The sequence below is a fragment of the Sciurus carolinensis genome, chromosome X (genome assembly GCF_902686445.1).
Source record: "Sciurus carolinensis chromosome X, mSciCar1.2, whole genome shotgun sequence".
Classification (NCBI taxonomy): domain Eukaryota; kingdom Metazoa; phylum Chordata; class Mammalia; order Rodentia; family Sciuridae; genus Sciurus; species Sciurus carolinensis.
Window position 1 is genome coordinate 12,809,364 of NC_062232.1, and position 23,486 is coordinate 12,832,849.

Here is a 23,486-nt window from a genome sequence, read left to right on the forward strand (position 1 = left end):
GGAGGATCATAGTTTGAGGCCAGCCTCAGCAATTCTGTCTCAAATAATAGATAAAATGGGCTGGGGATGTAGCTCAGTGGTAAAGCCCCTCTGGGTTCAATTCCCAGTACCCAAAACAACAGGAAGGTAATTTTGCTTTGTACCAACTTTTAGACTAAAAGTTAATTTCCCTCAGCATTTTGAATGTATCAAACCTCCTCCTCTTCTGACATTTATTACTACTGCTACTGCTGCTGCTGCTGCTGAGGAGTCTACTGTCAATCTATTTGGTTCATTTGGAGTGATTCTGTTTTTTTTTTTCTCTACAGGGGCTTTTAATACTTTATTTTTTATGTTCTGTTTATGTCACTGTGATGTGTCTAGGCATAGATTTAAGTTTATTTATTCCAGGTGACACTTGGTATACATTTCCCATCTGGAAAATCATGTTTAATTTTAGAGCACTCTCAGTCATGTCTCTATGGGTTTGATTTCTCTACTAATTTCTTCTCTTTTCTTCTTGAACTGCAATTGGCTGTGTATTTCTATGTCTGTCAACACATCTTTTACTTGTAATGGTTCTTTCATTTTTTAGTGTTCTGATCATTCTGTGCTAGCCCTGGATGAAATCTTCATCTTCCAAGTGATTCTCTGTATAACTGTGTTTAGCCAAAATTTTTCTGTCTTGTTTTAAAATCTTTATCACTATTCTTTGATTCTAGGTTTTATAATCAATTATTTTTTGAGTCAATCTTTTTCTTTCATGTTGCCCCATTTTTGTTTCATGTTTCATCCCCTACATTTAACGTTGAGGATTATAAACATACTTAATGTATTTTGATATTATTTTCAACTTGTTCTATTTTCATTTTTATTGGGAGTGAATTTTTAGGATTTTTTCCTTAGTGTTAGGTTTTGTCTTCCATGCCTTGGGAAGTTTGTATTGCAGGCTTATGATCTTTGAGTTGGGGTTTAAATTGTATTCTCATTTCTCTGGACTTTTCCCTATCTAGCAGTTCAGTGGCTGTCTCTGCCAGCTGTACTCCATAGCCCCACACCCCTACACCCCATGCCCTTTAGTCTAGAACCATTTCTTATCCTTGAGGTCCAATACTTCAATCTGGTGTGGATGTCAGAGTTCTCAAAGATGGCATCAGATGCTGGCTTAGTCCAGGACCAGGCTGTGATGTTATACAGATGCTCCTTGACTTAAGAGGTTATGTCCCAGTAGACCCACTGGAGACTGAAAACACTGTAAGCTGAAAATGCATTTAATACACTTAACCTGCTGAACATCAGCGCTTAGCCTCGCCTACCTTAAACACGTTCAGAGTACTTACGTCAGCCTATAGTTGGCAAAATCATCTAACACGAAGCTTATTTTATCATAAGTGATGAATATGTCATGTAATTTATTGAATATTCAAAGTGAAAAAAGAATGGGTGTTGGCTATGTCTTCGAAGTTGAACCCTTGTAAGTCAGGGACTGCCTGTTTATACTTTCTGTTCTTTTCCTAAGTAGGCACCTCTGAGCACTGTCACAGGCTTCATTCTGCCTTTTCAGCTTTACAGGTAGTGAAGCACCACCTTAGCCTTTGGCTTCAGGGGATGAGCTTGGTACCAGTCCCCCACCTCATATGGGGCATCTTAATCCCTGTTGTTTTGCTGCATGTGAACTCCCAGCTGCCTCTGCATGCTTCAGAACCCCCAGCCTGGCCTATACTTTGTGTTTTGACCCCCGACAAACCTTTATCTGGCTTCTGAGTATCTAAAACTTCTAAATTTTGATGCTTGTGTGCTCATGCTTTCACATCTGTCATTGCATGTCATTTTTTATTAGTGCATTATATTTATGCAATATTGTGGTTCATTTTGACATAATTATACAAGCATGGAATATAGTTTGCTCCAATTCAGTCCTAGTACTTCCCATTTCCCTCCCTACATTCCCTTTCCTCTATTCTACTCATCTCTCTTCTATTTATTTGTACTTTTTTAAAAATTAGTGCATTATAGATATATAAAGGTGAAATTCACTGTGTAATATTCTTAAGGAAGAGGAAGTTGAGTTTGGAGAATGGAAACGAACTGCTTGGACTCTCATAGCTAGTAAGTTACCCAGCCTGCTCTTGTAGAAGAGGTGATCTGGAAAAGGTTTCTGGGGAAGTGCTAGAAAATGAATGATATAGAGAAGGGAGGGCAAGGGAGAGAAACCATCCACTGCATGTCACAAAAAATTAGCTATAGATCTGCTAAGCAAAAGTTGATGAGAATTTCCAGTCTCTGTGCTTACCAGTTATTTTCTAAATGTGAAATCTTTTCTATATCAATCTAAAATATTAATTTTTGTGTACTGGGGATTGAACCCAGGTGCACTTTTAACACCGAGCTACATCCCCAGCCCTTTTGTTTTTTTATTTTGAGACAGGGTCTTGCTAAATTGCTTAGTCTAACCTCCAATTTGTGATCCTCCAGACTCAGCTTCCTGAGTCACTGGGATTACAGTTGTGCACTGCACCCAGCTAAAATGCTTATTTTAAAGTGCCATCCCCAGTGTGGACTAAGTCCAAAAGAGCCTGTTTGTCTTAGTTCCATGTTTGTTGTAGTAAAAGGTCAAGTATCACCCTTATCCTGCCTTCTGAACTGGAAGAAGACAGAACTTTTGCATAGTAAATAATTATTTTTATTCATTTAAAAATTGATTTTAAAAGTATATAAGCTATAGAGGTTCTGTGATTTTTAATTCACTCATGAAGCACTTTTAGCTTGCTGTTTGCCAGATGCTCTTCTAAGTGCTTTACAAATACTAACTCATTTAGTCTTCATAACAGTCCTGTGTGATAAATTCTATTGCTCGCATCATTTTGCAGATAAGTAAACTAAGACACGGAGAACTTTAGGAACTTTCCCAGTGCTACACACGGCAAGGAAAGGCTGTGAGTCCAACCCTGCTGTCTAACCCAAGGACCGGCTTTTACTATGATGCTATTCTATAAATCCATGTCTCAGAATTATTTTCCCAACAACCAAGCTGACATATTATCTTTTTTAGGGATACATCTTATCTTATGAAACCTCTTAATGAGTTAGCTTTACTCCACTACTAGTGACTTGTTTTCTTTCTTAGATTTCCTAATTTTTATTACATTATGCTTGTGATTTTTGTCTTGTGTAAAGCTCACATTGCTGGCATCATTCCTCTGGACAGTGCCATCAGTTCACCTAATTGGTTCATCAGGTGTTAATGGAATGTGCTTACTATACACCCACACCTTGCTAAAAACTATGAGAGTACAAAGATTGTGATATGATCCTTAACTTGTAACTCCTTTATATTCCCTCACTCTCTGAAGACAGTCATGCCTAGCACCATCCATTCTGTAGTCTCTCATGGCACTTACATATAACTATCATTTTCCATGTGTCTTGTTAAACCTATTTTCTTATACTTTATTGGTAAAGGCTGTAGGCAGTAGCTGGCCACCATGTTTCTCATAAGTAACAAGATAGCTCAGTTTCTCCCACAAGGGTTAGTTGTACTTGGTTTCTCTCTCTCTTTCTTTTTTTTTAATTTTTAAGATGTTGCTAGACCTTTATTTTATTCATTTATTTATATGTGGTGCTGAGAATCTAACCCAGTGCCACACACATGCTAGGCAAGCGCTCTACCACTGAGCCACAATCCCAGCTCTTTTTTTAAATTTACTTTTTTTCTTTTTTGGTGGTACTGGGTATTAAACCCAGGGCCTTATGCATGCTAGGCAAGCACTGTACCACTAAACCACGTCCTCAGCCCTTTGTATTTTTTATTTTGAGACAGGGTCTCGCTAAGTTGCTGGGGCTGGCTTTGAACTTGGGATCCTCCTGCCTCAGTCTCCTAAGGTGCTGGGATTACAGGTGTGCACCACTGTACCTGGCTAGTTGTGCTTGGTTTCAAGATAACTGAACAATGGAGTCCTTATTCTCTTCTCAGTCCCTCACCCCTACCACACAGTCACAGAGAACAGAAAGCACTCTTGAGGGTCAGGGGAGAAGTATATAAGTAGGGAAGGATAGGCAGGCAATTATAGTGCTATGGTGTTAATGGGAAAGGACAGTGGAGGAAAGCAGGAGTTGAGCTCAGGGAGACAACCTGACGGTGGAGTCAAGAGGATCAGCTTGAGATTCAAATCCTATTACTACCTTTTATTGACTTTGTGACTTTGGGCAAATTACTTAGTCTCTCTGTCTCAATTTCATCATCTGCAAAATGGGGATAGTGTTAGTGTTCATTTTCATAGGGTTGTCTTGAGAATTAAATGAGATAAGATCTGTAGAGTACTTAGAACGGTGCCTAGCACATAGCCCCCCTCAACAACAGTAAGCTGCTACAATTATCACCACAAGCCCAGTGAAACAAAAGCAGGATCCAGTTTGAAAATGAAAAAGACCCAGGATATCCAGAAATTGGTAGTCATAAGCCCAGAATAAATGCTAGAGTACTTACTCTGAACTACTTTTAGTAGAATCCTTTTTTAAAAAATTAACCACTTCTATGATATTTTGTGGATCGACTCTCTGCCTACATCAGGAATTGACAAACTGTAGTCTTATAGGCCCAACCCAGATCATCACTGGTATCCATAAACAATGGGAATTTGAAAGAGAAGAACCAGTTGGCAAGAGGTATGCATAGGACATCTTTTTTCAACCTTCTCTCATGGGGAACACGAGTCTCAAGAGAATTCTTCCATCAGTCAAAATAATAGAAATGAGAACAAGAATCAGTGGGAAGAAGGATAGACTTTCCCTGTCAGCCTTTCAACCCACAATCTCCTAAACAATGTCGGTGTCTGTGATTTGTCATTTTTCCTTAAAGACCTTTGTCTGACCAAGATGCACTGTCTTTCAGACTTGATTAGCAAAACTCAGAGCAAATATCCTTTATTCAACTGGCAGCTTCAAAGACTTGCTGTGGGTGGGCCTTTCCAATTGTTTCTCAAGCATAATTAAAACAAACCAGGCTCGGCCTCACCACAGCAGTGTACTGTGGAGATGAGGAAATAGGAACATGGCTGCCCAGAGAAGTCAAGAGTAAAGGAATTTATCTTTCCAACACCCTCCTAAATACTCTACTCTGCCCAGAAAATTTTGAAGATGTTGCCTGGTAGTATGTTGGTAAAACCTTTCTCTGAAGAATGGAAGGTAAACCTCAGTTTGTAGCCCGTCTTGTAGACATTCCCATCATGCTGATTCCAAGCAGAGTTGGGAAGAGATATACACCGTGAGCACACTAGTACCAGCTAGCTCTGTAGTAGACAGCTTTACTTGCCTCACAATCCTTCTGTTGGGATTCTGTGTGCCTGGTAATGGCATCTCCTTCCTTCTTCCCTCCCTTCCTCCTTTCCTTGAGGTGAAACTTTTTTCTTGTTTACTTTAACTTGTACCACTAGGTGGCACTTTAAGGACATTACAGGAAATTGTCTCTGGGATTTATTTTTTTTTAAACTTTTTATTGAACTATATGAATGTGCAACTCAGTGAATTTCTACAATCTGAACACACATGTAATCTGCACCCAAATCAAGAAACAGAATATAGTTAGCACTCCAGAACTGCCCCTCTGACCTCATGCTATTTTCCCTATCTCCTGTGTTCAGGGTTAGCACTATTCTGACTCCTAACAGTATAGATTGGTTTTACCTATTTCCTACTTTATGTAAGTGGAATCATGCAGCATGTGTTCTTGTATCTGCTTTTGTTTGAATGATGTTTGTGTGATTCATCTATATTTATGTATGTAGATCATTGCTGTATAGTATTCCATTGTATGTGCACATATATCACTATTTTCTACTGTTGATGGATATTTGGGTAATTTTCAGATTTTGGCAATGATGAATTGTGCTGCTATGGGCGTTCCTGTCCAAACTCTTGAGTGGATGTGTGTTTTCATTTTTCTTGGGCATATGCCTGAGACTTTAAAAAATTTTTTTTAGTTGTCAATGGACCTTTATTTTATTTATTTATATATGGTGCTGAGAATTGAACCCAGTGCCTCACACATAACCATGCAAGTGCTCTACCATTGAGCCACAATCCCAGCCCCATGCCTTAGACTTTTATGGGTCATAGGGAAGGTATTTATTCAGCCTTAGCAGATGCTGCCCAACAGTTTTACAAAGTGTTTGTACTGATACAGTCAGTCCAGCTCCACATCCTTATCAGTGCTGAATTTATTTTATAGCTGCTTCATAACTCTTACATAATTTTATAGTTCCCTCTCTAGCAAGCTATTTCTAATTGAATTTTTAAATGCCATATTCCCCTGATGGACATAACTCATGCAGCAGGAAGGACTGTGTCAACCTAAAAGGAGACATTTCTCACAGTCTAGGTGTGAACATCAGTAGTTGGAAAGAATGTTATTCTAACACTCCATCCCTAATACAGAGTGATGGAATGTAGGCGGGAATTCAGTTTGTTTTTTGGTGGTACTGGGATTAAATTCAGGGTATTACACATACTAGCTCAGTGCTACATCCCAGCCCCTATGGAGGGAATTCAAATGATGAGTGTGGTAAAATATTGCATGAGGCTAGGACTTTGAGGCGTTTTAAAATGTATGTATACTTTTATTATTGCTAGACAGATTTATCTATATTTATATCTATATCTATATCTATATCTATATCTATATCTATATCTATATCTATATCTCAATCTCAGTGGTGGGGGACCAGCAAGGAAAATTTCTAAAGTCCTAGTTGTGAGATGCTGTTGCCTAGTGATAGTGGTAGGTGCCTATTTGGTTGGGCAGGAGACACACATGGGGCGTTTTTCTTCATCTTATTCATAGGGCATACAGATCTCAAGAGAATCCTCCCATAGGTCACATTACCTGTGAGGACCATGTTGTTGACTCTGCAGATGAGAGTGTAATGTGGCTATAAGGCTTAAAATATGAGGTATAGAGAGTGGGGCTCAGACACAGCTCAGATCTTTGTTGTATTAATAGAAATTGGAAGTAGAAGAACGAAACCCTGGTCATGGTCAAAACACTTGTATTTTACACCAAAATTAAACTTTCGGAGTCCTTTAGTTATAATAGCAAATATGTTGCATGGATATTATCCAGTAATCAAGCAGGTTTTGGGAATCCCTAGGAAATTCTGTCATGTGACTGCTGAATCCAGGGACTACTTCTCCATTACAGTTGCTGATTACCTATTCCCACCAAAGTTCTTCCTGAGCTCCTCTTTCAGTGTTTTCTTGGGTGTTTCAAATATTGGATTGGTTTCCCATTGGGCTGGGGAGAAGTGGATGGTGGTACCAGAGATGTTCAGTGCAAACTGCCTGTCTGTACTGAGGTAGCCTTGAAATCTGAAAGCCTGAAAGGGCTTTTATTTTTTAAAATTCTCCCCTCCAATATTGATAGCAGTAATATCCAGGGACCCAGATTTGAATTGTGAATCATCTGCTTTGGGGCTTGTAATCTGAATCGGAGCCAGCATTTTCTCAGGCTAGGTTTCCATCTATTTGTCAAGGGGAAAAAGTCCGTTACACTGAATTGGCTGCTGCCTTCACTAGCAGAAACTGCCTGGGAAATCAGTCACACTTTTTATCACAATAGCTGCTACCATTATTGAACAATTATTATGTAGTTGTGCTTTGCACTCTAGACAGATATTTTGCTTAATTCTCACAGCGCTCTGAATGAGGTGGATTATCCCCATTTTTCAGATGAAGAAATTATAGCTCAGCAAGGTCAAGTATGTGGCCAGCTTATACACTGAGCAAGGGCGAAGCTTGGATTTTGTTCTAAAATCAGCGCCCTGTAACTGCTATGCCTGTGGCTCTAGGTACCATGGGATGAGTTCTTAATCTCTTTTCAATGGAGCACAAAACAGTGTTGGATTCATTGCTGGCTCATTCTACATGTTGAGTAGAGGACCTGCTGTTTGTTGGTGTTCAGTTTAGGCACTGGGAAAATGATAGCAAAGCAACACACAGATCCTGCCTTCTAGATGCTTACAATTCAGCTCCATTTCTGTCTTTCACAGGTGACTTGGGTCATGGATTTTGGTAAACAGTCTTTTAGTGAATTGAGTCTTTTGGACCCTCTTGAGGCTGGTTGTGGAATGATGGGGTTTGCTGTAGCCAGTATGGTACTGACTATTGTTTCTGCATCATACATGCGTAGGTTTGACCACATGGCTTTCTGGTGTACCCATGCCTAGCAGAGATGAGGGTCAGATGAAAATCAGGCACCAAATGACATTTAGTATCCTGATAAGATGCTGGAAAACTCTAGCAGGATTGTCTGATTATCTCCTTAAATTTTAGCCACTGCCTCTGTGATCCCTGGTTTTGGGATCCATCCTGACTCTTTGGTATTAAACAAAGGTCAAATTTAGTTTTATAATTTGTCAATAGCATGAATATTGCTAAATTTAGATGTGTCACCAGTTACCCACACCTTGGCAAAGTAATGTAATTAAACTTTAGTTTTTTTAAATGAGATTTGGCTTCTTTGTGAAAAATGATTTTTTAACAAAATTTTGTTACTTTGTTACTGAAAATTTTGTCCTGCTGCAAATATTTATATATGAAACCTTTGGGGCATATACCCAATTCCGCCCATGATAAATGGATGAGCAAATAGTTTTAAGAAGCCCAGTTAGTTATTGCAGGAACACTTGTGGTCTTGTCCAGACTAAGGTCCCTAGAGACTTGGTTTACTCATCTTTTAAGTGAAGAATTTGGACCATCAGTGGTCCCCAGTTGGTCTGGGCTGGCTATGTAAAAATTACCCAGGGATCTAGTTAAAGTACAAGCTTCTCATGCTCCATTCCTAGGAGATTTTGATGAGGGAACTCTGGGGTGCTGTCTAAAAATCTGCAATTTATAAATATCTCCCAGATAATTCTACTGAGCTAGCTATATGCCAGCTATATTTGGGAACCACTGGGGTAGAAGGTTTAGAACAGTTGATTTGGGAAGAAACTTTTTATGAGTTTGAAGATTTAGGGAATACTTAGGTATCTGGAGTAGGCTCCAGATGGATGAACTAACCCTGTTATATTGCAGTCATAAATTGGAACCAGGTGGTGGAAGAACTTTAACTGGCTGAGGGGTTGTGTTGTGTGCCATAGGCCTTGGGGACACACTAAAGGCTTTGAGATAAAAGAGTTTCCATGAGATGGTGCTTTACAAGATTATTTCTCAGTGGTGTGCTCAGTGGGTCAACCTCAGTGGGCAAGAAACTGAAGGCTGGAAAAACACCTGCTGAAGTTTTTGTAGGGCCCCAGGTGGGACGTGTGATGAGAACTTGAACTCAAATGGGGTGGGGAGCAGTAGGTCCTCTTGGTAAGACTAGGCTACCTCAATAAAACTGTAATCTGAGACACATTGTTTTAAACTGTTTAAAAATGCATAATTTATTGTTATGTCCATCTGCCTTGAATATTATCATGAATGATTTCTTTTGTGTTTTTGTCCAGGAAGTTGTTTTGTTTTGTTTTTTTTTGAGACTGGAATTTTTTTGGTACCCAGAGGTACTTTATCTTTGAGCTACATTCCCAGCATTTTTTACTTTTTATTTTTAAACAGGGTCTCACTAATTTGCTGAGGGTCTTGTTAAGTTGCCCAGGCTGGCCTTGAACTCGTAATCCTCCTGCCTCAGCCTCCAGAGTTGGGATTACAGGCGTGTCCCACCACACCTGTCCAGCAGGTTTTAAAGGAACCCATGAAACAAATTCATACAGAAAAGTAGTAGCAGCAAGAAGAACTGTTACTGTAGCAAAGAAAGGAAGAAGAGAAGCAGGAAGGGAGCCCTTTCTTGACTGACAGCAACCCCATCCACACGCTGCCTCCATACTCCTGGCCAAATAAGAAGGGGAAGGGTGTGCAGCAGGGGCCCCTAGAGTTGGACCTGCCAAGCATTGTGGAGATTGCTCCTCTCCTAGGATTGGGTGTGGACCTTTGTATTTGGCAGGAATGTTCTTTCTTTGTTCATCTAAAACCCAGCCTGTAGTCAGCATTTCCTATAGTGTGTCTCACGGAACATTATTTCTGCTGAATATTAATAGGAGTTACATGAGAATAAATAATTGAAGTCAAAGAAGTCTTAGAACTTATGCCTTAACAAGCAAAGGCAAGTGACTTCCATTACCCTCCAGACTTTCAGAACTATGTGCTCAGTGAATCACCAAGAGGAAGATGGACAAGTCAGTGCTTCCTAAGGTTATCCAGAGATTATTTTCCCTTCTGGGCAGTGACTGGCAAATTATGGCCCATAGGCCAAATGTATACCATCCATCTGTTTTTGCAAATAGAATTTCTTGGAACACAGCCCATTCGTTGTATTGTCTATGGCTGCTGTAGCACAACAGTTGAGTTGCAGAGTTGCCACAGAGACTGCATGGCCCTCAAAACCTAAAAGTTTACTGCTGTCTCTTTATAGAAAACACTTGCCAATCCCTGTTCAAGATAGTTTATAGAACTGGTGTTCTCTGATACCACCATTTGAGACTGCCTTAAGGAAATATAAGTGAATTGTTCAAGCACTGCTTTATGATGAATTTGCTTAATTTTATTCAGTTTCTGTATGGCCATAATTCTTTCCTCTTGCTTTAAACCACTTTTTTTTGCTCTCAACCATTTATCCAAGATCAGAACCTGAGTTCCATGTGTCTTCATTCTTTTTCTTTCACTTCCCATATTCCATCAATCACCAATGATGTATCCAGTTTCCAGGTTAAATAGCTCTCAAACATACCTGTTCCAATTCCTACCAACCTAGTTTAAATGACCACCATCTCTTTTTTTTTTCCTTCAAAAGTATTCTAATTGGATTACTTTCCCCCAGTGTGGGTTGGCTCCAGTCCTTTCTACTCACGGGATCTAGAATAATCTTTCTAAAATATAAAGCAAGACAGACCACTTTTCTTCTTTGAGTCTATCAGTGGCCCCTCTGGCCCTCAGGATATGCTCTGAATATGCAACATGGCTGTGTTATCTGGTTGGGAAGGCAGAATCTACTGTGTGGTATTTCATAGTAGAAGACATTTAATTCAAGGGAATTAGATGCTTACAGAAAGGACTAGACATTGCCAGGCTTCTGTCTGCCACAGTGTAGAGAAAAGCATAGAAGTGGGAAATGTGCTGAACAGTCTACAGACAGCCCTGTTCTGCAAAGCCATGTATGGTCTACCCTCCTGCCCATCTCCAGTTCCAGCCTGTCTCCCTGTTTTTCTTCCCACACCTTAACCTCACTCTACCTGACTAGATCCCTAACTCTACACACATTATAGTACCTTTTAAAAATGAAAATAGAACGATTAACATGTAGTATCTCTCTGGATCAGGAATTTGGGAGTGGTTTGGCTGGGTGGTTCTGGTCCAGGGTCTCATGAAGCCGCTGTCAAGATGTCATCCAGGAATGCGATCATGTGAAGGCTCACCTGGGGCTGGAGGATCCAATAGTAGGTGACTTGTCAGGAGGCCTCACTTCCTTGCTATATAGACCCCTTGTTAGGACTGGGTGGATTTCCTCACAGTAAGGCAGTTGGCTTCTCCCAGAATAAACAGTATATGAGAGACAGCAAAGTACACACAGAAGCAGAGACAGAAAGACCAAGGGAAAGCATATTAGAATGTTTTTTAAATCCCCTCTTCTGGTACCATGTTGTGTAGTGTCTTGGTCAGGTTCCCTAAAAGTGGTAGGGAAGGGGAAAGGGCCAAGGAATAATGGAGTCTCAGGTAAAGCCTGACCTGGCCTGATCCACATAGGGAGTAATCTGGTACATAAGTTACATCACAGAGTTATCCCCCTTTGAGTTAGAGGACTGGCCTTTTATATCCTTTTACACATCAGTTATTGTCTGTGGCCTGCTGGGGGAAGGGTTGGGAGGTGGGCTCCCTTCAGTCGAGGATTATTCTCTAGAGAAAGAGCAGCTGTGAGTCTTTAGTAGCCAAACCTCAGAACAGCTGGGGGATGGATGTGTCAGCCAGGTAAGGGTGATCTGAGTGGGGGCACTATAGCATCTTTGACTGCTGCTTCTTCCTGCTTAAGTTTGAAGTATCTACCAAGGAACCTGACTCATCAGAGGTACAAAATAAATCTCTCTTAATTGAATAAAAACAAATGAACAAAAGTGCTTAGCCTTTCTGGGCCTGTGTCCATTTTTGGAAAGCCAACTGAGGAGGGGTTGTGTTGTTCCATCTACCATGGAAACGGGCAAAACCACAGGACAGTTCTCTGCATCCCGAGTGGCAGCACCTTCTACTACTATGTGACCTATCCAGGATTCTCTTTGCAAAATTAGAATGAAAATGGCTTCCATTTGCAGTTAGGGAAGTACTGATGTGTGTGTGTGTGTGTGTGTGTGTGTGTGTGTGTGTGTGTCTATATATCTCTATCTGTATTAATATCTGTATCTGTGTCTATCCAGGTCCTTGCATATGATTTCAGGAAGGTACTTTTGTAAATGAAAAAATTCAGACACATCTTTCCATTGCTTCCTCATCTTTCCCAGCCTTACCTGACTGTTGCTTGTGTTTTTAGAGATGTTTAAGGCAAAAGGTGGTGGAACAAAGACATTCTACTCCCTTTCTGTGTTCAGAATCGTCATTTCTGTTGAGAAGAAGGTCAATATGTCACCGCCTTCATGTTTTCCATGAGAAGACTTCACTCACCTCTGCAAGGAAGGGAGTTGTAGAACACACACTTCTCTGTTTGCCTGAGGAGAAGTGACCAATAAACAGGCAGAGTGCCTGGGTCTGTCACTCCTCTTCTCTCTGCCTTCCTGGTGGGATATGTCACTGCACACCTGTGGTCCCTGCAGGGGGCTGCATGCACAGACTTGGAGTCTGAACAGATGCTTTCAAAGTAATAGATTTGTGGGTGGAAGGAAAGAAGGGGCCTCAGGTCCTATTTGCATTCTTCACCATTGTTCACTGGAATCTCTGTACTCAAGCAGTTATTGGGCCCTCACTCAGCTATTAATTAAGTTGACATTTGACTCTCAGATCTTGGAGTATGACTCCCATTTGTCATAACCCCCAAGGAAAGTGAAGAGAGCACTGCGTTTTCTGTACTCCTGACCATGAAAGCTCCTGGGGAGCTTTGGTTGGGTATTTCCCAGGCACTTCAAACTCTCTATGCCTAAGAGTGGGCTCCCCTCACTGCCGCTTGTCCTGTGCTTCCTATCTTGGGAATTGGCCTCCATATTCTTGTGGTGTCCCAGGCTGATGTTGTAGGTCTCAGAGCATATAGACCCTTTGTGAGTTTATTTTTGGAGCCTCCTTTCCTACCATCCCCACACATTGCTCCTGTAGTTGGCTGCATCCTGCTTGTCACTCAGGCCTCAGCTGAGTCTTTGCTGCTGTACATGGCTGGGTGCTTCTGTAGTCCCCACACACACTTCTTCCAACCACAGTCTCATGGAGCATGATTGCTTGGCCATTTCTGTCTCAAACTGCTTATAAGCAAGGCCTGTACCTTGCTCATCCTTGGATAACAGCACAAGACCCACCTGCAGTAGCAGTTTAATAAACATTTCCTCAAATGAATAACTCTTAGGCTTAAGAGGGCCTGAGGCTGTATAGCATTGTGGCCTAACTTTGGAACTTGAGGCCTGGATTTAGGTCTTGCTATTTGTGTGATCTTAGGTGAGTTCCTTAACTTCTTTATCTTCAATTTCTTCACCAAGAAGATTGGGAATAATGACTACTTCCTAGGACTATGATGATGGAATGCAGTAAATAACCCTTGTAAAACACTTTGAGCAATGTATGACAGATAGCTCATGTTCAGTGTGTCATAGTATCTAACAATAGTAACAAAAAAAATAATAAAATAGTTATCCTCGAAGGAAGGGAGAAGGCCGTAAAAAGTACTCGGAACTAGAAATCAGGTGTGTTGAGTGCCTGCATAATGGGTTTAGAAGAGATGGAGTGTTTGGGATAAAAGATAGAAGCAGATGGGAAAGAATGAATAGGGAGAGAAAAATGGGATGGGGGAACTAAAGACAGTGCCTTGAGAAACCCTATATTTGAGGGATAAGAAAAGACAAAAAATGATTACAAGTAGGAGATTGTAGCTTCTTAGGTGCCAAGGACAGGAGTTTGAAAAAAAAAGCAGTCAAGGGTGCCATGTTAGGCAGAAGGGGAAGGAGAAGATTAGATGAGGCAGCCAGAATCTGCTGAATGAGAAAATGTTAGTGCCCTGGGTACCACCCCTTTCAGTAGAGTCAGAGGAAGAAACCTCACTCTGTAAGTGGTTAGAGAAGGCTGGATTAGGGACCCAGTGGGCACATCAAGCCAGTTGGTTGTGCTACAGTGTGTTGTTGTAGTATGAATTAGTTTGTGAGTAAATGGAGAACTGTCAGTAAAATGTAGAAGTCACTTATTTCCTGTGTGGATTTTTTTTCCTCAGCATGTTAACATTTTGCATCAATGGCTAATAGCAGCTGAAAGCAGAGTACTCTAACAGTCAAAAGAAGCAAGCCTCTGGGAAATAGGGGGCCACATGTGACACCCAGTTACCCTGTGTTCTGACTGCTGTGTATTGAAGGGCTTGGGGGCATTCCTTGCCAATCTTTGTGCATTTTAGTCATTGATTCCATACCACTTAGCAGCCTCAACCCATCTGACTCCTACCACACGCCTCCTTCCTTTTTAAATGCAAAAAGCCAAATTTACTAGAGTGTTTCTTTATTAGGTATTTAACACTTAAAAAAATTCAGTGTTCTTAAAATGATAATGATTGTTTTTCTTAGCACTCCAGTTAAGATCTTAAGTTCTTTTCCCTCCATCGGCCCTGTTATTTTTGGAATTTGATTTTGTAAAGTATTAGTTTTTAAACAATACGTATGTCAGTTATAGTAGAAATTCCCATGATTCCTTTTCCTATGTTGAATAATACCAGAAGGAGAAGTGGAAGGGAATAATGGTCTGTGGAGTTTCCCCCAAGGATCACCAGACTTAACCATGCGTGGCTGCAACTTGGTCTAAATCAGTTTCTCTAAGTGACTATTTTCCTAAGTACTCTGTTATGTATTTAGGTGGTGGGATTGCTTCTTGGCCTTTTGGCTAAGATCAAATGTAGTTTACATTTAGGTGGTTGTAGTTTTGCATTTATATCATCTCTCTGATCTCTTGCTACAGTCTGAACAAGTATCCGAGACTGAGTTACTCCCACAGCTGAACAGAGTCCCTTCCCAGGCTGCAGAATGTAGTCCAGCAAAGAAGGTAAGGCCAGCATGAGGATGCTGTTATGGTGGCATTCTGAGGACCACTCCTGGGCTCCTTGCTTCTGTTATCAGATCTACTGCTTTAACGTTTCCATGTTCTGAAATGAATGCAAATGATGCACTTTCCCTAAAATGTGGGTTCTTTGTGAAGATAAGGCTCTTGAAGCTTTCTGGACTTGACCCTTGATGTTACTGAGAGTTCATATTCCCCTCCTCAACCTCCCAACTAAAAGATGGTGGCCTTGCTTTTGGCAAATCAAATGGCATGGGGAGGAATATAGGTATTTATTGAAACCCCACACACCTGCTAAGCCTGAATGAACATTTCTTGGAGGTGGAATAGTCTTCCCTCTTGGCCTTTGTACAATATTTCATCTTGCATTTCACTATCTTCACCTCTGCCCAGCCACACCACTGAGTTCCCTGTCATTTGCTCAGTTAGTACCATCTACTTACCATGTTTGTTCTCCATTTGTCTTATCTTTCTCTTCTTGTTCTTCCCCATTCTTTCTTGGGCCCTTCTCCCAGTGAAGAGAATGAGCCTTGGGCTTGGGAACACAGATGATGCAGGGTCCTCCAAGGAAACAGACCAGCTGTCTCCTTCCAGAATACACTGTGGCTTCTTTGCCTAACTTCATGTGGGCATTGGGAGTAGGAAAATTATAAGCATATGACTAAGACCTTTACAGACTTCAAAACTTTTGTTACAAAAGGCTCCAACGTCAGACAGAGCGAATTTTGTCTTCAGTTGGAAAAAAGTTTCTATGGTGTTAGATACACAGGATCTACGTGAGTTTAAATGACAAAACGTAATAGATTGCTTACAAGGAAAGGCCACTAGAATCTGATTCCTATGTCCTTCCAGATGACAAAAGACTTACAATAGACTGGAAGCATTTAAAAGAAAAAGAGAAAAAGGCAGACAGGCAAGTTGACTGGTTAGCTGCTGGAATCTGACACCTGTATCTTTCCTGTTCTTGCAGAGCTAGGAGTCAGCCACTTATCTTTGGTTATGAAGTTTGAATAGCGTCATCTTCTGATCTTGGGGACAGAGCTAGCATGTTGGTGGCAGGTGGGGGCATTTGTTTTTAACTTTTTGGTTTTTCGTTTTGCTTTTAATTCACAGGATGTATCATATTCTCAGCCCCCATCAAAGCCCATTCGTCGGAAATTCAGACCTGAAAATCAATCTACAGAAAACCAAGAGCCTTCTACTGCTGCAGGTGGGCCAACTTCTGTAGCAACTGTGAAACCCCATCCAACAGTCCAAAAGTAAGTAGAACTGACCAGAGCAAGGTGAGACTCTCTTTTACAGTTTACACTCACATATGTATGTTTACATTTACACTAACATCCCTGGAATGGTCTTACGATTGGCTTATTCACCTCCATGATGGGATTGAGGTCTCCCAGTCATATAGAAGGCTTTTAAACTATAGAATTGAACTTGACCCAAAGGGGCAGGTGAATCCTAGGCTGTGGTGGTTTGGTTTTCTGCCCTTTGTCTCTCTTTGCCTCCCTACTGTTCTTTATTGTGCTGACCTAGATTTTCCTAGGAAGAAGACAATACTATAGGCAATTTTCCCACTTTTCCTGTCTTATCTCAGTCCTTCAGGGTATGTAGCTAGCTCCATGACCATACATCTTTCAACAGAAGTGGAATGTGGTTTCTTAAAATCTCCATAAAGAGTCATCAGTCATTCCAGCACCAAGTGGGCACAGTCAGAACATCTATATTATTTATCTCTCCAGCTAAAACTGATATTGGAGAGAGCATGGAGGCATTTGTGGACATGGTCAGAGACTGAGACAACAAAATTATGGACAAATAATCCTTCTGTAGAAGACTTTGGCTTTGAGAAGAGCCTTCACTTGCCCCATTTTTTTGTAGTTACATTGGGTGAGGTGTCAAAGGCAGAAGCCTGCTGTTCTCACTTGATTTTATATGAGCCCGACTGGTCATGAATGTGGGGGCTCGATAACTATCATGGCACATCTGTAAAGACCTTGTAGGTCCCTGGCGCTGCTGTGGATTTTATTCCACTTACAGTGTTGTGGAAAGAAAAGCAACAAGTTTTGTGGGTGGTATCAGCAACTTGCCTTGTTTTTCTTTTTTTTTTTTTGGGTATTGGGGATTCAACTCAGGGGTACTCAACCACTGAGCCATATCCCCAGCCCTATTCTGGATTTTATTTAGAGACAGGGTCTCACTGAGTTGCTTAGTACCTCCCTTTTGCTGAGACTGGCTTTGAACTCACAATTTTCCTGTCTCAGCCTCCCAAGCTGCTGGGATTACAGGTGTGCACCATCATGCTGGCAGCAACTGGCCTTTGTAGCTGAAGTCCCATTCTGAATTTCTGCATTTCTCTTCTTCAGATGATCCCCTCATCCCCCAAAGGGAAAATTCCCTGGTAGTATCAGTCCATAAAAGAAGTGTATTTGGTCCATCATGTTCACTGAGATCTTTGACCATCTTTCAATCTTAAGGGTTGGATCCCTATCAGGGATAAAGATGCCTAACTTTTCTCCTGTCTTCTGTCCCAGCATTTTATTTTAATGTCAGCTTTATGTGAATTCTAGTTAGTTGTTGATGGCTACAGTATTATCCAAAGGTGATGGCAGGCCATCTATTGAAGCTCACTCAGAGATATCTTTTTTCTCTTTTTCTTTTTTATCAATTTCAGTTTTATTGAAATAAGATTTACATACAGTTCCTCTTTTAAATCTACAATCCATTAGCTTTTAGTATATGCACAAAGTCATCCAGCTATCACTACCATCTAATTTTAGAATGTTCTTGTCATCCCCCAAAGAATCTCAGTGCTCTTTGACCACTATTCCCCAGTGTCCCCTCTGCACCCAGCCCCTGGCAATCACTAATCTACTTTGTTTCTATTTTGCTAATTTTCCCATTTCATATAAATGGAATCATGCAACATGTGGTCCTTTGTGTGTGGCTTCTTATTGTGGTGTTTTCAGGGTTCATCCATGCTGTAGCATGAATCAGAACTTAATTTCCTGTTGCCAAATCATAACCCATTGTGTGATATACCACATTTTTTTCAACCTTTCATCAACTGATGGACTTTTAGGTTTTTGCTTTTTGGCTATTAGAAATAATGCTGCCACACTATTTGTGCACCTGGTTTCTATGTGGGACCTATGTTTTCACTTTTCTTGAGTATATACCTAAGCACAGAAATCCTGGGTTATGTGATCTCTGTACATTTAACATTTTGATGAACTATCAAAATGTTTTTCATAATGATTTTAACATTTTATGTTCTCATTAATGTGTGAGGGTTCCAGTTTTTCTACTTCTTCATCAACATTTCCCTGTTTTTATTATTATTATTTTTATTTTTATTATTATTATAGCCAACTGAGTGAGTGTGAAGTGGTATCTCATTGTGGTTTTGATTTGTGTTTCTTTAATGACTAATGAGGTTGAGAATCTTTTCATGTGCTTATCTGCCATTTGTATATATTCTTTGAATAAATATCTATTCACATCCTTTGCCTTATGTGTATGTGTGTGTGGTACTGGGGATTAGACCTAGGGGTGCTCTGTCACTGAGCTACATTCCCAGCCCTTTTTATTTTTATTTTGAGGCAGGGTCTCACTAAGTTGCCCAGGCTGGCCTCAAGCTTGTGATCTTCCTGCCTCCACCTCCTGAGTCATTGGGATTAGAGGCGTGCACCACTGTGCCTGGCCTTTACCCACATTTGATTGTTTTTAATCTTTCTTTCTTTTCTTTTTTCCTTTTTATTTTTATTTTTTTGGTACTAGAGATTGAACCCAAGGGTGTTTAACCACTGAGACATATCCCCAGTCATTTTTATTTTTTATTTTGAGACAGGAGTTTGCTAAATTGCTTAGGGCCTCGCTAAGTTGCTAAAGCTGGTCCTCCTGCCTTAGCCTCCTAAGCCTCTGGGATTACAGACATGGGCCACCACGCCTAGCTAATCTTTCTATATTGAGTTATGAGTTCTTTATATATTTTGGGTACAATCCCCTTGTCAGATATATTATTTTCAGATACTTTCTCAAATTCTCTGGGTTGTCTTTTCACTTTCTTGATGGTATTATTTACAGAACAAAAGTTTTTAATTTTGACGTAGTCCAGTTTATTTTCTTTTCTGCATCTTATGTTTTTGTCTAAGAAACTATTGCCAACTCCAAGTTCATGAAGATTGGCTCCTGTGTTTGCTTCTAAAAGTTTTAGGTTTTATACCAATGCCTGTGGTCTATTTTGAATTTATTTTGTGTATGGTATGAGGATGGGGTCCAACTCTATTCTTTTTGTATGTGGATAGCCAGTAGTCCTAGCACCATCTATTTAAAGGAGATTTTTTTTATCTTCCTGTTTAAGGAGTATCCCTCACCATGATTTTCTCTTGCTAAGTGAGGTGATCATGTGATATCTAGCTGAGACAGACAACTGCAAAGTGGTCATAAATATACTCCATTTATGTATGATGTGTCAAAATGCATTCTAGCAGCACATTTCATAGTATAAATAGCAGGGACTTAGGAAGCTGAGGCTTTGAGGTCAGGATATTTTACATAACTTCTTATTTTAGTTCCCAGACTAGTTTATTTTGGAGTGATAAGAGGTAACTTGAAACAGATAATATTCATAATTTTTTTGTACTGGGATTGAATCCAGGGGCACTTAACCACTGAGCCACATCCCCAATCCTTTTTCTTTTTTTTTGTTTTGAGACTGGGTCTATCTGAGTTGCTTAGCACCTCGCTAAATTCTTGAGGCTGGTTTGAACTTGGCGATCCTCCTGCCTCAGCTTCCTGAGGCACTGGGATTATAGGTGTGCACCACCACACTGGGCTCAATATTCATAATTTTTTAAACTCTGAAGAAAGAGCAGACACATGATGGTCAGCTTATAGTCCTTTCTCAGCCAGGGTTTTGCGAGAGAATTAAGCTCTGATGCCCTTAATCATCTATTGTATATAGTAAGCTAATCTCTCTCTTATGCATCTAGAGTAGTAGATGCTATGTATTATCTTTGGGAAAATTGAGACAAGACTCCCAAATCATTTTCTTTAGTGCTTACTGCTATAATAGAACACTGAGAATGGCTTAAAAAAGTAGATCAACTGCAAAGTGGTCATCAGCATTTTGAGAAATTAACGTCAGAATTGAACCACTAGGATTAGGTAGAGGGGAGTGAAGAGAGGGGAGGGAGCATAGGGGTAGGAAGGGCAGTAGAATGAATCAGACATTATTATCCTATGTGCATATATGATTACACAACCAGTGTGATTCTACATCATGTACAGCCAGAAGAATGAAAAGTTTACTCCATTTATGTATGATGTGTCAAAATGCATTCTACTGTCAGGTATAACTAATTAGATCAAAAAAATAAAAAGATTCAGTTTTAGGCATTACCATTGTCTACTCTATTTAGCACAAAGAAACTAATAAAATTTTGTCTCCAAGTGAATTGCTGAGTTCAGGTTATAAGTAATAAGCTGATTTCACACTGTATCTTCATTAATAAGGACAAAAGTAGATTTTTCTTAGAAACAATTTGGCTTGGTTGGTTTTATCCTACATCTTGTGTATCTGCTAAGGGTGGGCTTTTGGAAAATAGAATTATTTGAGCAGGTTGGAGATGGAGGATGTCCTATGCCTGTACCATGACTGGCCTGAATCTCTCTTCATAGCCTCTGTTCTTTGTAACCCCAGGAGGTGTCCTAGACAACCGTGGGACATTCTGGTGGTAGTGTTTGCTTGCCTGCATGATAATAGTTTAAGGATGGAGGGACATCCAGTTCTCAGTGTGGTTGCAATTCTTTTTTCCTTCCCTCCTCATGCTTGCTGTTATTGGGTTGTTCTTGGGATTCACAATTGACATCTATGATGAAAACCTCCCATTTTAAAGTAGAGAAAGACAATAAAAGTTTGGTTCTTAGAAACTGTAACCAGAATTTCTTTAGGAGAAAGCAGGGTTCAGGGTGAACACTAAGTAGATTTTTCTTATTCATATTCTTTAAAATATTAGTTCAGGTGCTTGAAGAGAAAAGAGGTAACAGTGGCTCAAAGAACATGGAAGTTAACTTCTTTCTTATGCAGAAGTCTGAGTTGGTGAGTAGTCCAGAATAGTAGAGTAGTTCTGATCACAAATCCACGTGCCTTTTGTTTTCCTGTTCTAGATTCCCTTGAGGGTTGCCTTTATCCTTTGTGGTTGAAAATACCTCACCACCAACATGTTCACATTCTAGGCCACAGGAAGGGAAAAAGAAGAAATGGAGGAAACCAGGCACACATCACTTCTCTCTGAGCCATTGCCCCCAAATTTAGTCATATGGTCACACTCACCTGCTATGGAGATAGAAAGTTAGCTTCTTGTTGGGTGACCATGTGTCCAGCTCAATCTGAAAGTTATATGTTACTTAAAACAAACAGTCATAAGAACAGGTTATGAGAGATACTCTGCCATAAAACCTTGCATGGACAGTGCCTCATGGTGCTGCAGTACTAAATCAATAGATAGCATGACATGAATGGAACTGGGCAAATTACGTGTTTTAACTTTTACTCTCCCATTTTTCTCCTTGGAAACCAGGACAGTTATAGCCTAGCCTGAAACACTGAAGAAAAAGTTAGAAAAACCTATATGGGCAGGCTCTAGAAGCTTTTTTTTTTTTTTTTTTTTTTGTAATGGGGATTGAACCCAGGGGTGTTTAACCATTGTGCTACATCACCAGGCCCTTTTATTTCTATTTAGAGACAGGGCCTTGCTAAGTTGCTGAAGTTGGCCTTTAACTTGTGATGCTCCATCCTCAGCCTCCCAAGTCATTAGGATTGTAGGTGTGTGCTTCCATACCCACTGCAGAAACAATTCTTGAAAGGCAAATTAATGCCTTGAAAGGTGTTCTGGGCCTGAAACTGATGTCTGATTTGGGGCCTCACCCTCTCTTTGCATTATTTGGGACTCCTTCAGTAGCAAGTAATAAAAGGCAACTTGAATTAGCAAAACTGTATTCTTTCTAAGGATATAGGGGTAGTTTGTGGTAAACAGAAATGGATTAAAAGAGAGGACTGCAAAACCTTTCAGGCTCCTTCTGATTTTTCTTTATTCTCTTAGAATGTATTTGTCATTTTTCTCTGTGAAGAATTCTACCACCTTCAGCTCCAGAGTAATTACATTCTTGCTGTGTAGGGTTTAAGCTGAACTGAACTCTTAACTATAACCCACATCCCTGGGAGAGAGAATCTAGTTAGCTCAGCATGGGCAAGCATCCATCCAAGTGTGAAAATGGTGATGAGGTTTCAGGAAACAAACAGGACTGCCAGGAGCCCATCCCTGTAGAGGTGGGGGAAAGGAATGGAGAAGGGGTGACTTAAAAACTAGCATAGTAATGGTTTGAGGGTAGTGGAGTATCCATTTCAGATCTATATCTTTTTAAAAACGTATTATTTTGAAATGATTATAGATTGACAGAAAGTTACAAAAATAGTACATAGAGGTCTTGTGTATCTTTTACCTCATTTCCCCCAGCGATTGCATTTTACCTAATTATCATACAGTATCAGAACCAGGATAGTTCTGTTTTGTAACATTTTATCATATGTGTCGATTCTTGTAACCACCATTGTGGGCAAGATAACTGAAGTCACACCTGTCTCCTTCTTCCCACCATTTTTAACTCCTGGCAACCACTAATCAGTTTTCCATTTCTATAATTTTGTCATTTTGAGAATGTTATAATAAATGGAATCACACAGTATATCACTTTTTGAGTTCTACCTATGTTACTCAGCATAATGCCCTTGACATCCATCCAGGTGGTTATGTATACCAGTCAATACTGTTAAGCAGTAATTTGTAGCATGGATATACCAGCATTTAGCCATTCATCTGTTGAGAGATATTTGGGCTGTGTCTAGTTACTGGGTATTAGAAATAAAGCTGCTACAATCATCTGTGCATGGTTGGTTCTATATACACAAGTTTTCCTTTCTCTGGGACACTTGTCCAGAACTGTGATTATTGGGTTGCAAGTTATATGTATGTTTAGTTTGTAACAACACTGCTAAGCTATTTTCCAGAATAGCTGTACCATGTCACATCCCCGCCAGCAATGTATAAAGATACAGTTTCTCTACATCCTTGCCAACATTTGGTAATATTGCTTTTTAAACTTAACTGTTCTAATAGGTATATAGTGCTATCACATTGTGTTCTTAATTTGTATTTCCCTCAAAGTTAGTGATGTTAAACATCTTTTCTTGTGTGTAT

The 23,486-nt window shown here is 40.2% G+C and overlaps 1 protein-coding gene across 6 annotated transcripts in view; it reads left to right on the forward strand.

Moving 5' to 3' along the window:
* The window catches only part of Reps2 (RALBP1 associated Eps domain containing 2), a 208,361-nt gene that overhangs the window by 164,456 nt on the left and 20,419 nt on the right, over positions 1-23,486 (forward strand). For all 6 annotated transcript variants that reach the window (XM_047535932.1, XM_047535934.1, XM_047535933.1 and 3 more), the window contains 2 exons: positions 15,130-15,213; positions 16,342-16,487. In XM_047535932.1, coding sequence (XP_047391888.1) covers positions 15,130-15,213; positions 16,342-16,487 — 230 coding nt within the window. The remainder of the gene's footprint in view (positions 1-15,129; positions 15,214-16,341; positions 16,488-23,486) is intronic.